Raw genomic sequence first — 15,583 nt, 5'->3', positions numbered from 1 at the left:
AACTTTACTGATGTTGCTCGCAAGCTAAGTCACACGTGGGGACATTTGTGTATAAAACAAACTCCGCTGTAAAATCGGAAAAAAATATATGTTGAATACTCTCGATTGATATTAACTGTTTTATCTAACTTCTTCGATATCGTAGCTGAAAAGTGGTCTTTGAGACTGAGCGATGGAGGAGGCCGCTGCGATGGCCGATTGGAAGTTTATGATAATGGCACCTGGCATAGAGTGCAGGATAAAATTTGGAACCTCAATGATGCAAATGTTGTCTGTAGAGAACTGCGCTGCGGCTTCGCCACATCCGTCTACAACTCCTCAAGGTACAGAGAAACTGCACGGCCCATTCTGGTGACCGAAGGTCGATGTGATGGAAATGAGACGTATCTGCGAAACTGCAAAACTTCTTTCTTGCAAAGGTCTTCTGCTAACATCACGGGCGTTGGTGTCCGGTGTTCAGGTGAATATTGTCAAAAACGTGCCAATAATAGCTTGTAAACTGGTGTGGCCATTAATAATGCATCAAGAAATTCGGAATCATTCAGGCATACGGATCGGTATCTAGCCAGATCGGTGCAAATTTCCAAATTGAAGTATTTCAATTTTATACTACAATGAACCCCGACCACAGCACCGCATACCCCACGTACACACAGCGCCTCCCAATACCACGGTCCATATACTCTACAGCATTTATAGATTTCAGAGGGTAAGTACAGGGTGAAAGCCCATTTTGCAGGCTGTATAGTTACGAGAATGAAGTTTCATATGTGTGTGTGTATATATATATATCTATATATATATATCTATATCTATCTATTTATCTATCTATCTATCTATCTATCTATCTATCTATCTATCTATCTATCTATCTATCTATCTATCTATTTATCTATAGGAAACTCTCAGACTGAACTCTCATTATGAGGTCTTTCAGTGAACATGGTGTGCTCTATTTTATACATTCGCTGACAATGAAAATATCATTTTGTTCAAGGGATGCTGGTTACAGCAATTAAAACGCAATCTATGGAAAAATATCAGTAGGTGGCAGCGCAGCGGTGATACTGTAGCGCGCAGAAACTGCATTAGTTTGGTTGTGAAACTATCCGTCTTTATTTGCGTGTGCATTACCACAGTCAATAGATGTGCGTTTATTACCCTCGTAAAGAGATGTCTGCTTGACTGCAGACAAAACAACAGTGAATGGACTGCGATGAGGGTTCATCTATTTGTATATTCATCAAAGAAAAACATTATATCCCAGAACACTTCTCCTATCGTGTAGACAACACCTCTAATACATACTCTCCAATACTCACTAGTGTGTGTGTGTGTGTGTGTGTGTGTGTGTGTGTGTGTGGGTGGGTGGCTGTGGACTATGGAAACAATGACAGTAGGACGGGTATCAGACGGTGATGATGACTGGCAAATGAGAAGGTATCAGAGGGGACGGAGAACGGGGAACGGGGAATGGAGAAAGAGAGAATAGAGAGCAGCTGTTGGAGAAATGACCAGAAGTGGCAGGTATTTTTTCCGGGTTAAGGAGGGCGGAATTTTGATCACCTTGACGTTCATGGGGAATGCAGTTTTCGGATTAAACTTCGGATATTTCAGCCTGATGCTGCAGGTGCAAGATTTGCCAAGAAAAGAGCAACGAAACAGAACAGTTAAGCGGCTGATGTCTGGACTTATTTCACGGTAAATGACTTATGTTTAGAGGATCAAAACATGGGTCAATTGTGACGCTACGAATTTTCAGTGTTTATCCGATAATTGCCATTATATTCACGTCGAGCGAAATTCTCAGAGATTTTCTTTGTATGCGTTTGTGTACACTACTGCTTTAAAATGAAATATGATATAATTTGCTCATCCAGCCAGATGTGCATTGACAGTGCTGCACGGAATTCAATTATTTCGTATTTATGTTGCACAGATATAAGTTTTGTACTCAAATATTTAATGTAATGCGATTTTGCAGTCATGCGACGATAATTGGGCTGATATAGTACAGTGATTTCCGAAATGGAGTACTGGTGGAGAGGTTGATCTGTGAGTGAATGTCCCGTTCAGAAAAAAAAAAATAGATCAAAACTACTTCGAATACCAAGTGTTACCACCGTTTTCATACTTACCCAAAAAGCACATCTTCATTATGATGATATAATGAAATGGAGCTGTTACGTGAGACTTCATACGTCCCTTTAGCAAAGATCCTTCCTCTACCAGGGATGAGGTTCTTCTGGTTTATTTTGACATTTTCTTAGCACTGTTTTTATTCCATGTTGGAGGTTGGGTTTGTCTATGAAAGAGTTGCTTACTATACCATTACAAAAGCATGCTATCAATTGAGAACCAAGCAGACAAGCTGCTAATTAAACTCTGAAAATGTAAACGCTATTGATGTTCACCCCAAATAATTATATATAGTATTTGGATACTAGACAACGGTCAAATTTTGAGATGGCTGTAGTAGCAGTAAGAGCACAGACGTTATTATTAATTGGGGAAACCAACAACAACAGCAACAACATCAACAAAATCATCAAATGTATTGTGAAAAGTTGATATTTTCTGGTCTGAACACAAGGAATAGTAGTTAATATTTACACTTAAAACAGCACTTGCAACATTTGAAATATAGGTCAAGTTAAACAATATTTGAAACTCCATCTTAATGAGGTATGGATGTAAATGGCTGGCAAGACACAAACGTCCCTGGAAAGTCACAGCAGTTGTGTGCACTCGTCGTTGGGAAAGAAAAAAAAAAGCAAAGGAAGAGGCAGCCAAAAGAGCTAGCGATATGTTTGTTCATCAAAAGCAATCAGTTCCCTGTCTTTTTTTTTCTCCAGAATTATGAGGATCTGGTTTGGCTGATGACTATCCTACGGATAATTTCCAACACTCAATTTCCACGATGGTCTTTGATCTCCTGTTTGATATGAATTATATTAATTGGCAAAGTCTATCATTCATTATTCAGTAGAGTTTACACCGGAACCCTAGCTGCACGATTAACGAAGCACTCACTTAACATCCCAGAAAATACAGATAACAATGATGTATCACAATCTAAAAAATGATGTAGTTCTGTTGTAGACTGATTGAATTCCTGTATATGTGAAGACATCATGCCGAGTAAGACACGAGTCCATGAACATCAGTTCCTTATCAATTCCTGGCAGAATGTGACTAATTGGATCACCCCATACTTGATATTGTGATTGGACAGCCGTAGATCTTGGGCAGGAGGTACAGTGGTAATATTCTCTCCTCCCAGCGATATGGTCCAAAGCTCTTTCCACTGCTTTGGAAGAGGAATACATCCTTCAAGTTACAGGGAACCACTCTGATATCGACCAAGCTTCATACAGTGAAAATGTCAGATTAGAAGAAATACCACCAGCCACCCCCCACCCCCCTCCGGCAGAGTAAAGTGGCAAATGCCTGCCACCATGATTGATCTATGGTACTACATGCGGAACAATGGTGAAAGAGAAGCTCCACCTGGGACATTGAATGCCCAACGTTCTATGCAGGGCGTAAATGTGAAGTGCCATAACCTGGTTCAGACATAAACCAGTGACTGTGCGCGCAGTTCAGTCGAACGATCAAATCCGCGCTGCAGCCTTACTAAATTCTTACAAACTTTTGGTTTTGAATTTATACTTCAGCAACTTCAACTTCCAACATGCTGTGAAATGATTGCACAATTATTTTCAAACCTTAATATCAGAAGAAGTTTCATAAATGAGAACGAGGTGATGAGTTCAGTTTGTGATGCAATGAGTAACCTTGTATGTTTCTGTTCAACAGACCACATGCAGTTAAGGCTATTCGGAAGTGAAGATGCATGTGCTGGAAGACTGGAGGTTTATTACAATGGATCCTGGGGAACAGTCTGTGATGACTCCTGGGATCTGGTTAATGCTAACGTGGTATGTAGGCAACTAAGGTGTGGTTATGCTTTGGAGAAAAAAAAAACTCTGAACTGTGGACGAAGCACTGGAGAAATTTGGTTGGATGATGTGAGATGTTCGGGTAATGAAAAGTATCTCTGGACATGTCCTTCGGCGCTGTGGGGCTATCATGACTGCAGCCATAAAGAAGATGTGACAGTGGAGTGTTCCGGTAAGCGTAATTACACGATGCCGATTTTCTGCAATGTGGTATTGGAGTCTTCACTTTGGAGACGTGTTAAACGATTTATAGCACACATTCGGGTCATTGAAACGTAAACACAGAAACATAGAAATCTCAGAATCAGAATCAGACTCTAATCGCCAAGTACCTTGTGCACATACAAGGAATTTACTTCCGGCAGATGTTGCCTCTCTGCTCATAACAATAATAATGATAAATAAAAAATGAAAATATAGATTATACATACAAGTAGTGCAATCCAAGTAATAGTTAGCCGACAGTTAACCGGCAGTTAACTGTTCTGCAAAGTGACCGCAGTAGGGAAAAAACTTCTCCAGTGCCTATTAGTCTTAGTCTGGAGGGATCTGAAGCGCCTACCAGACGGAAGCAGTTCAAACAGTCCATGAAATCAATAGCACTTTACAGGCCTTTCGGCCCACACTGTTGTGCCGACCATGTAAACTACTCAAGAAACTGCCAACAATATCCCTACCAAATAGCCTATATTTTTCTAAGCTCCATGTACCTATCTCGACCACCGACACTGGCACTGAATTCCACGCGTCCGCCACTAAAACACAGACAATACTGTTGCAGTAAGAGGCGAGTGGGTATAAAAAATAAGTTGATGCGGAACAGCCATTTTGATTATTAGGGGGACCAGAACGGCACATTTGCTCGCAGATGTTGAACAGACTGATCATGCTGTGAAGAGGAGACACAATTGTTAACGACGCCAATAGTACATGCAAGATGTTAGAATTGAAAGAGTGAAAGATAATCTTTGCGTAAACTGCAAAGACTGAGTACAGGTTATAGAGAAGACAACAAGGTCGCTTCTCAAGCAATTGCATCAGGAAGCGCCCTATTATCTAATGGGGGCTGTCAGCAGAATGGACACTGAAGGAGAAATTAGTTCCAAAGGCTGAAAGTTTTCACTAATTGTGACATTTTGCATGGACCTTTACCGTTTATTTCCGACTATTTATTTCTTGCAGCTCCGCTTATTCTCGCTATCATACCTGAGCAGGGGAAAAATAAACAAAAACCTCTTCCCCATTTTCAAACAAAACATTCTCAGATTTAGTGCCTGAACTTGCCTGAAGACCAGCAGAAGTGTACTACCAGTCCCACGTTTCCGTTCCTCCAAATTCCGTAATTAACTAGATTATATATTTTTGTTAGCAACATGGACTAGCTACAGCACAATTCGGCCCACAACGCTGTGCCGAATATGTCACTACCGTAGAACTGCCGAGGCTTTACCCATAGCTCTCTAATTTTCTAGGCTCTGTGTGACCATACAGGAGTCTCTTAAAATATTCAGTCCTTTCCTCTCCACCACTTCCACCGGCAGCCCATTCTACACACTCACCACCCTGCGTAAAAAAAAAACTTACCCCTGATATCTCCTTTGTATCTACTTCCAAGCAACGTAAAACAGTGCCCTCTGCAAGTAGCCATTTCAGACCTGGGAAAAAGCATTTGACGATCCAGACGATCAATCCCTCTCATCATCTTATGCACTGTAACTCTATCAGGTCACCTCTCATCCTCTGTCGCTACAAAGAGAAAAGGCGGAGTTCAGTCAATCTATTCTCATAAGGCATGCTCCCCAATCAAGGCAACATACTTGTAAATTTCCACAGCAGCCTTTCTATGATTTCCACGTCCTTCCTGTGGTGCTGCGACCAGAATTGAGCACAGCACTCCAAGTGGAGTCTGACTAGTGTCCTATATAGGTGTAACATTGCCTCTCGACTCTTAAATTTAATCCCACGATTGAGGAAAGCCAATGCACCGTATGCCTTCTTAATCACAGAGCTGTGTAACAGTTTTGAGTGTCCTATGGAGTCGTACCCCAGAATCCCTCTGATCCTGCATACTACCGAGAGTCTTACCATTGATACTACATTCTGCCATCATATTTGACCTACCGAAATGAACCACCTCACACTTATCCGGACTGAACTCCATCTGTCACTTCTCAGCCCTGCTTTGCGTCCTATCAATGTCCCGTTAGATTCTCTGACAGCCCTCCACAAAGCCATCCATAACATCCCCATAACAACCCCAACATTTGTGTCATCAGCAAATTTACTAAGAGAACCCAGCACTTACTCATCCAGGTCATTTATTAAGATCACAAAGAGTAGGGGTCCCAGAGCAGATCCCTGAGGCACAGCATTGGTCACCGTCCTCCATGCAGTATATGACCCGTGTACAACCACAGTTTGTCTTCAGAGGGCAAGCTAGTTCTAGATCCACAAAACAATGTCCCCTTGGATCCCATGCCTTCTTACTTTTTCAATAAGCCTTGACTAAGGTACCTTACTAAATGGCTTACTTAAATCCATATACACTGCATGTACGGCTTTAACTTCATCGATGTGTTTAGTCAAACCCTCAAAAGATTCAAACAGTCTCGTAAGGCACTAGCTGCTTTTGACAATCCCCAATCATATTACGCCTAACGACATGTTCATAAATCCTGCCTCTCAGGATATTCTCCATCAGATTACCAAATACTGAAACAAGACTTACTGGCCTATAGTTTCCTGGGCTATCCCTACTCCCATTCTTGTATCAAGGGACAATATCTGCAGTTCCCAATCCTCCGCAACCTCTCCCCTCCTCATTGATGATACAATGATAACTGCCAAAGGCTCTGAAATATCCTCCCTCGCTTCCCACAGAAGCCTGGGGTAAATCACGTACGGTCCCGGTGAATGATCAAACTTGAAGCTTTCCGAAAGCTCCAGCACATCGTCTTTCTTAATATCAGCATGCTCAAGCTTTTCAGTCTCCTGCAAGTCATCACTACAATCACCAAGATCCTTTTCCTTTGTGAAAACTGAAGTAAAGTATTCATTAAGTACCTCTGCTATATCTTCCGGTTCCATACATACTTCCCCACAGTCACACTTTATAGGTCCTATTCTTTCACGTCTTATCCTCTTGCTCTTCACATACTGGTGGAATGCTTTGGGATTTTCCATAATACTGCCCATCCAGGTCTTCTCATGGCCCCTTCTGGCTCTCCTAATTTTCTTCTTAAGATCCTTCCTATTAGCCTTATGTTAGGAGGCATGGGTTCCAAAGGGACATTGCTTTGTGGATCGAGAACTGGCTTGTAATGTTAGAGATCTTCTAGATCTCTAACATTACCTAGCTCTCTGAAACTTTTGTAAGCTTTTCTTTTCTTCTTGTCTAGAATTATTTTAACCTTTGTACACCACGGTTCCTGTACCCTACCATAACTTCCCTGTCTCATTGGAACGTACCTGTGCAGAACTCGACACAAGTATCCCCTGAACGTTTGCCACATTTCTTCCATTCTTTTCCTTGAGAATATCTGTTTCCAATTTAAGCTACCAATTTCCTCCTTGATAGTCTCGTAATTCTCCTAAATCCAATTAAAAATTTTTCCCAACTTATCTGTTCCTATCTCACTCCAATGCTATTGTAAAGGAGACAGAATTATGATCACTATCTCTAAAATGCTCTTCCACTGAGAGATCTAACACCTGAGCAGATTCTTTTCCCAATACCAAATCAAGTACAGCCTCTCCTCTTGCAGGAATTTCTACATCTTGTGTCAATAAACTTTCCTGAAAACACCTAACAAACTCCAACCTATCTAAACCCCTTGCTCCAGGGAGATGCCAATCGATTTCTGGGAACTTAAAATCTCCCATCACATCAGTTCTGATATTATTACACCTTTTCAGGATCTGTTTCTCTATCTGATCCACGATGCTCCTGTCACTATTGGGCGGCCTATAAGAAACACCCAGTAAAGTTATTTTACACTTCCCGTTCCTAACCTCCACCCACAGAGACTCCATAGACTATCCCTCCAGGGTGTCCATCTTTTCTGCAACCGAGGCACTGAACTGACCAACAGTGCCACGCCCCCACCTCTTTTGCCTCCCTCCCTGTCCTTTCTGAAACATCTAAACCTGATACTTGAAGTACCCATTACTGTCCTTGAGCCATCCAAGTCTCTGTAATTAACACCACATCATATCTGCAAGTACTGATCCACACTCTAAGCTCATCGCATTGTTCACAACACTCTTTGCGTTAAAATAGACGCATCTCAAACCTTCGATCTGAGCGCGTTCCTTCTCTATCACCTGCCTATCCTCCCTCTTGCACTGTCTACAAGCTTTCTCTATTCGTGAGCTAACCTCCTCTTACTCAGTCTCTTCATTTCGGTTCCCCTCACCCTAGCACTTCTAGTTTGAACTTTCCCCTAAAGCCTTAGCAAACCTCCCCGCCAGGTTATTGGTCCTCCTTGGATTTAGGGGCAACCCGTCCTGTTTGTTAGAGGTCATACCTGTCCGAAAAGAGGTCCCAGTGAACTAGAAATCACAATCCCTGCCCCCTGCTCCAAACCCTCAGCCACGCATTTGTCCTCCAACTCATTGTATTCATTTTCTCAATGTCACGTGGCACAGACAGTAATCCCGAGATTAATACCTTTCAGGTCCTGCTTCTCAACGTCTTTCTTAACACCCTGTAGTCTGTTGTTCCCTGATTTCCTTACCTGTCCACACGTTACGTTCCCTTATGAGTGTTTCTAGCGATTTCAGTTGTTTTGAGGTATCGCAGATATCTATCTCGTGCCTTTTTTATTTATAAAAACAAGTTAAGTTTTCTACCGTACGAAAATATTATTAGTACGTTTGCATTAACTACTTTGTTCTCAGAACACAAAGAGATGCGCCTTGTGAAAGGAAAACACAGCTGCGAAGGGAGAGTGGAAGTGCGGTACCATGGGAGATGGGGAACAGTTTGTTCCGAAGAACTGGATAGTAAAGCTGCGAATGTGATCTGCAAGCAAATGAACTGCGGAACCTTGGAATCTATCGACTATTACTCCCAGAAATACGAAAAAGGATCTGATCCAATATGGCTGGATGGAATAAAATGTCTCTCGTACGAGTCGACTCTTTGGCAGTGTCATGCAAAACCTTGGGGGAAACACGACTGTCAATATAACTCACATGCAGGTGTTGAATGTAAAGGTAAAAGATGGAACATATTATATGGCGATTTGTATTCTAAACATCGTTGTTAAAAATAAATAGACAATATTTTTCTCTTCTCATCAGAGGCCAAAAAACCGGACCGGTCCAATGTAAAGGTTTGCAAAGCACGCAATATATCTCAACCTGTTTATGCAGCAGGTAATCTAAACTACAAGTTGCAATATCTTTTTTAAATTCCATTTCGAAGTTATGATTAATGCAACATCAGTGTTTTCTTCTGCATTAGAACCAACGTTGCGCGTTTCTGGCGGCAACACCAATTGCTCTGGAAGGTTGGAGATAAAGTTCAATAATATCTGGGGCACGATCTGTGATGATTCCTGGGATCTGGCCGATGCCAATGTGGCGTGCAGGCAGTTGGGTTGTGGCTCTGCCCTTTTGACTGGAGTGCCGGATAAAATTATCCAGGACGTCGACGATCTTTGGTTGGACGAAGTGAAATGCAAAGGAAGTGAATCTTTCCTGTCCAGTTGTCCTTCCTCTCCACTCGGTCAGCATGACTGTGATCATAAGGAAGATGTCTTTGTTGTTTGTTCAGGTAGGTGTCCTTGGACAATTTCCACGTTATATTCAACTGATTTGTAAACATCGTAATCATAAATAATTGAGAAAGAAAATCTTAAGAAGACGAATTTGTTAATGTTTGTTCAAAAATTCTTTTCACAACAGAGTCCGCACCTCCCACTGGTCCAATCGGTTCAGGTATTTAATATTATGGCATTTTTCCTTTATTCGATCTCGAATCTTGTTTAATTAGATTTTTAATTCGGTATTTAGATCTGAAAAGGACTGATTTTCCGTTCTTATAGACAGACAGACAGAGATACTTTATTGATCCCGAGGGAAATTGGGTTCTGTTACAACGGCACCAACCAGGAATAGTGAAGAAATATAACATTATAAAACCATAGATAAATAAATAATAAGATAATCATGCCATGTGGAATTAAATCCAGGAGCAGCCTATTGGCACAGGATGTCTGACACTCCGAGGGAGGAGTTGTTAAGTTTGATGGCCACAGGTAGGAATGACTTCCTATGACGCTCAGTGTTACATCTCGGTGGAATGATTCTCTGGCTGAATGTACTCCTGTGCCTAACCAGTACATTACGGACTGAATGGGAGTCATTGTCCAGGAAAGCATGCAACTTGGACAGCATCCACCTTTCAGACACCACCGTCAGAGAGTCCGGTTCCACTGCCACAACATCACTGGCCTTCTGAATATGTCTGTTGTTTCTGTTGGTGTCTGCTACCTTTAGCCTGCTGCCCCAGCACACAACAGCAAACATGATAGCAATGGCCACCACAGCCTCGTAGAACATCCTCAGCATAGTCCGTCAGATGTTAAAGGACCTCAGTGTCCTCAGGAAGTAGAGACGGCTCTGACCCTTCTTGTAGACAGCCTCAGCGTTCTTTGACCAGTCCAGTTATTGTCCGTTCGTATCCTCAGGTATTTCTAATCCACCACCATGTCCACACTGACCCCTTGAATGGAAACAGGGATTACTGTTGCCTTAGCCCTCCTCAGGTCCACCACTAGCTCCGTAGTCTTTTTCACATAAGTTTCAGATGATTCTGGTTGCACCATGTGACGAAGTTTCCCACAGGGTATCCTTTGTTAATTACAAATGATATCCGGAGCGGTTAACATTTCTGCTGTAATCTTAAATGCCCAAGCAACTGTTTGGATCAGGATGTTGTAAAATTCTTAAAACTAATATATCCAACTCCTGCCAAATATATCGGGGAGATTACCTTATCTGAATATCGGGTGAATTGACTCATTATTGAGTATACAGAAAGTACCTTCAAATGAGTTCTAACTGAAACGTTGACGAATTTCCACTATGTATTAGGAAAATCTTAGCTGATGTTTGTGTGGATAGTTACAAATAATACATATAATTTGTTGGATGAATATCATCTGCGACTTGGAGAATAAGCGCATATAAGTCCTTGATATGTTAATGCTGAAGCATTTGCTATTTTCTAAGTTCGTGCTGAAATCATCGAGATGAGTCATATCCAGTGAATTTCATATCAGCATTGCACTTCCAAGCAAATCCGTCACCATATTCCGGACGTTGCGAGGTAACACCTCCCTCGAAAAGTATATCGTTGGAATCCGACCAACAGACTCGTAATCGAACCACCAATGTTCCACAACTCTGTCTTCTCTTTCCCTATCGTACTCCTTGCAAGTTCACTGCTGCGTGGCCACATAATGCTCTAATCCCTTTACATGTTTGCACAACATGCCACCGTAAAAAGCCATATCACAATAACCAGGAGTAGGTGTACAGGAAGGAGAAAGGAGGCTAAGTGATATCGGGTCATTAAAACCGTTCCCTCAAGTTCAGCAAAACAAAAAAGGGTATTTGTGACTGCAGAGATGAGTTTTATTTAATTCAACAATATTGATTATGAGTGTGTGGGAAGTGTCTGTAGTGTATCAAGCTCTAACCATGCAGATAGGACGGATCAGAAAGCTCAGAAACCACTATTTTAGCAGGAAGTAAAAAAAAACATTTACACATCTCTATCGGCCTTTACCAGTTGTTAATGAAGCACCATAGAACGTATCCTATCCAGATACATAAGGGTTTGCTATGGCACCGCCCTACCATGGCATAGAAAAACTATAAATGCTCAGCAGATCTGGGAAACCAGCATTCCCTCTATGACCTATTGACTTAACTTCGGACTGCCACAGTAAATTAGGCTGCATAATCAAAGCCCCGAACCAGCTCAGGAATTCTCTGATTCATTCTTTCAAAATGACAGAAGTTGCAAAAGCCTGAAAGCAGAATGCAAAATAGCTTCCAGCACGTTTGTATGAGCCTATTAAATTGATGCTTCGTAGAAAACTATCTACTCTTCGTTCTCCCAATTAACTTCGTTATGATCTTGCTCTTTATTGTATAACTGCACGTTATTTTCTCTACAGCAGTACCTGTTTTTCTGCATTCAGTTCTTCTTTGATCTTCCCCCTCACCACGTAATTATGTTAAGTGCACGAACAGTATGTAATAAACACTTTTCACGATATTTCGGTACACGTGACAACAATAAACAAATTCCCATTCGAATTCCGAAATGTTCGCTTTTAGCTAGTTAGTTCCTGTGCCGAATGAATTGAATAATCGGCGCATGCCTTTCCACTTCCTGTGAAATAGGAGGGGTGATTGATAATTTCGTGGCCTAAGGTAGAAAGAGGCAAATTTCGAAAACATAGTCACTTATTTTTCCTACATTTGCACACTTACTCAACCGATCGTGGAGCAGACGGATCGCGTCTTGTAGAAGTCGGCGTCTTGGACCTCCAGAAGTGGTCAAAAGCATGGGTGATTGATAGATTCGTGGCCTGTAGATGAGGTGAGTTATTAAATTCAAATATCTGCATTTCACTCAAAAAGTTGAACTGCAGGTGCATGTAACGAGGGCTGTATAGATCAATTCCTCCAAACGTAGGCCACGAACATCAATCACACCTGTGCAGACCACCTGGGGGTCCAAGCTGCTATCGTTACATGCACGTGCAGTTCAACTCTTTTAGTGATAATGCAGACAGTTTGAAGTTAATAACTGATCTCCTTCTACCTTAGGCCACGAACGTGTCAATCACACCCCTACCCCCCCCCCCCACCCTCTACCGTGGACCACTTCTGCAAAGAAGCGATTTTTATTCACCACGGCCGCTGGACTCAGTGTGTACATCTAGGAGGGGACTATGTTGAAAAAATAAATATGCAGGGTTTTCTAAAATTGACTCATTCTACCTTAGGCCACGAAATTATCAATCACTCCTCATAGTCTGACTGACCCATCATCGAGGTAGGCTGTTAGTCTGGCTTGTGTGGAAGCATATTTTGCATTAAGCACTGCTTTACGCTGTCGGTTAAAATGTGTCATTTATGGCATATCTGCAGCTTGCAGTCATCTCCTGTATTTATCGCATTCCAGCACGGAGAGATGTCGGTGCTTCATCGAGCACCTTGGCCCGCATATTTGCAGTGCAGTGATCAAGACTGACATGAAAACGAACTAGATATTAAATGCTTCGAAAGCTGAGTTTGAATGCTACTCCAAGAATCCTTATTCCTCTGAAAACTAGAGACACCCCCGACCCCCGCCTACATATGTGTATTTCTAACTCACGGGTACATTATGGAGGCTGATTGTGATCATTCAAGTCATTCAACTTGATTGCAAGACTTGTTGATCTCAGGGATATTCCTAACTATTTGACATCAAATAGTTCAAAATGTAGGAAAACACAGTGATACTAAAGATTGACGAACATTAAACATCGATTTTTCTGATAGGATGATATTTCCTTTAGTTTAGAAAGGACGTTACTGACTTTGAGAGGTAATTTTTCAATTGGAGGATTGATTGAGAGTCATTCCACTGTTTAATATTATGGGGGAAACAAATGGCGCGCAGCGTCGTGAGGATAGAATGGCTTGAGACGTACCTTCAACACAAATTGTTCGCTGCATTGAGTTAACAGAACATCATGTTTACAAGCAGTTATCGACCGCCCATGACCTACTAATGAGGCAACTGACATTTCAACAGATGAGGAAAAGGGGGAAACGCTTCGAGCCCATATAATGTGCTTTGTACTGTGAATTCAGTGCTGTAATTCTAATACTTTGATGTCTTCAGTTTCTGAGAATCTCGAGTTGCGAACATGGATGTTTGTGGTTGAACGGTGTTGGAATAGGCATGAATAATGCAAAACCAGGAGCAACCTTAGAGCAATGGACATGATTGTCAAGATTAATACCATTCTTGCTGATATAACTTTTCTCTTTATTCATTTGTCCATGCCATCCATCGGACTCCGTGTGTGCATGATGTTTCTTTTCACAGCAGAAATTTAAGCTCCAATTCTGTAACCCTTGGCAATAGCTCTATTACCCATAATGTAACTGCTCATTGCCGTCATGTTTTGAGCAGATTATTCTGACTTTAAACAGATTATCCTGTTCGACTCCTAGTATATATTTCAGAACTGTTGTCTTCCACCTCAAAGATATCCACCAAATGGATTCTATTTTTAAGAATCTTCTCCATAATTCTCTCATTGTAGCATTTGCTTCTTTTGACTTTTCCATGTTCAACGCCGATGGCGTAATTTGTAATGTTTACTCTGTTCCGTTCTATCGTGTCCTTTTGCAAGCTTTTTCTTCTCTACCGTCAAAACCCATAATTATTACTTCTGCTGTTTTACACGACGTATTTGACATCTTTATATAAATCTAATTCTATGAGTAATTCCGTATTATGTAGACTTACTTCGTAATTAAGATAAGCATTTCTCTTTGTGAATGTCTAAACCTTAAAATTAAATTTTAATTTACCTACTGAATTTCTGTTTAAGTATTGGAAAACAGGTTCTCCTCCATCTTCTTTGCTGTCTGCGTGACGTTTGGAATCGTTGTCGTGGGCGAGTTATTCACAATGATAGTGATAAAGCGGAGAAGAGGCAAGATTCAAGCTTTAAATTTAATTATTATTGCTCGGAATAATATTTCAAATTTTGTTGAGTAATTGTTGTCTTTCTACAGACTGTCGCGATATTATCCGATACAATAGGGATGGTATCCTCTCCTGTATAGCAATAATCATCAGCGTCTCATCAGTTTCTATGTAGTTTACCAAATGTGTGGAACTTCAATTGGCATATGTTTTATGTATCTAAATAAGCCCTGTATTTAGTGTTACCGTAATAAGTCTATGTTTACATGCCACCCTGAGGCTCGCCTAGCTCGTGTTCGTCTCGGGGAAACAGGCTTTGGCCCCGCCAAACTGGGAAATCACTATTCTCTGGATGCTGTGTAATGCAGCGCCCGGTTACAAACCCACAGTGCAAAACATAAGACAGTATACCATATGCAACTGAATCATCGAACCTTATGAATCTTAATTTGAATTTGGTTTAGTAATGAAAATAAAAAAGGCCCCAATTCAAAGAAAAGTCAAAGATTCTCGTTGGAGTTCACTCAGTAGACATTCTGCCACATTCGGACCACTCCGTCCGGTGGTCCACTAGCTCTCTCCACACGTGTCTTCCCTCTTCATCCCTCCCGAACAAAAGATCTCGAAAAAGATAAATCACAATACAGAGCAACAATGTCCGATTGGATAAGATGGATACCACAGACCTGTTATATCCAGCCATAACCCAAGCATTGTTGTTACAGAGAAACGGTTACCTCAGCAGTGAACATAACACAGAAGCCATTATATTAGCAGAGAATCCTAACAGCGCGTTACAAACAGATTTTATGAATGATACTGACAGAATTTTCAAAGTTCCCGTACATCAACTGTCATATATGACTGATTTCCCATTTTAATTTTAATA

General features: G+C 41.3%; 1 protein-coding gene across 1 annotated transcript in view; it reads left to right on the top strand.

Annotated features, from left to right (window-relative positions):
* Window positions 1–15,583, top strand: part of LOC132378687 (deleted in malignant brain tumors 1 protein-like) — a 39,686-nt gene that overhangs the window by 17,377 nt on the left and 6,726 nt on the right. The window contains exons 5-10 of the mRNA XM_059946174.1: window positions 146–460; window positions 3,820–4,134; window positions 8,862–9,179; window positions 9,267–9,341; window positions 9,430–9,741; window positions 14,597–14,701. Coding sequence (XP_059802157.1) covers window positions 146–460; window positions 3,820–4,134; window positions 8,862–9,179; window positions 9,267–9,341; window positions 9,430–9,741; window positions 14,597–14,701 — 1,440 coding nt within the window. The remainder of the gene's footprint in view (window positions 1–145; window positions 461–3,819; window positions 4,135–8,861; window positions 9,180–9,266; window positions 9,342–9,429; window positions 9,742–14,596; window positions 14,702–15,583) is intronic.

This window comes from Hypanus sabinus, chromosome 1 (genome assembly GCF_030144855.1).
Source record: "Hypanus sabinus isolate sHypSab1 chromosome 1, sHypSab1.hap1, whole genome shotgun sequence".
Classification (NCBI taxonomy): domain Eukaryota; kingdom Metazoa; phylum Chordata; class Chondrichthyes; order Myliobatiformes; family Dasyatidae; genus Hypanus; species Hypanus sabinus.
Note: the sequence above shows the minus strand (reverse complement) of the source record. Positions and strands in the feature narration are given on the sequence as shown.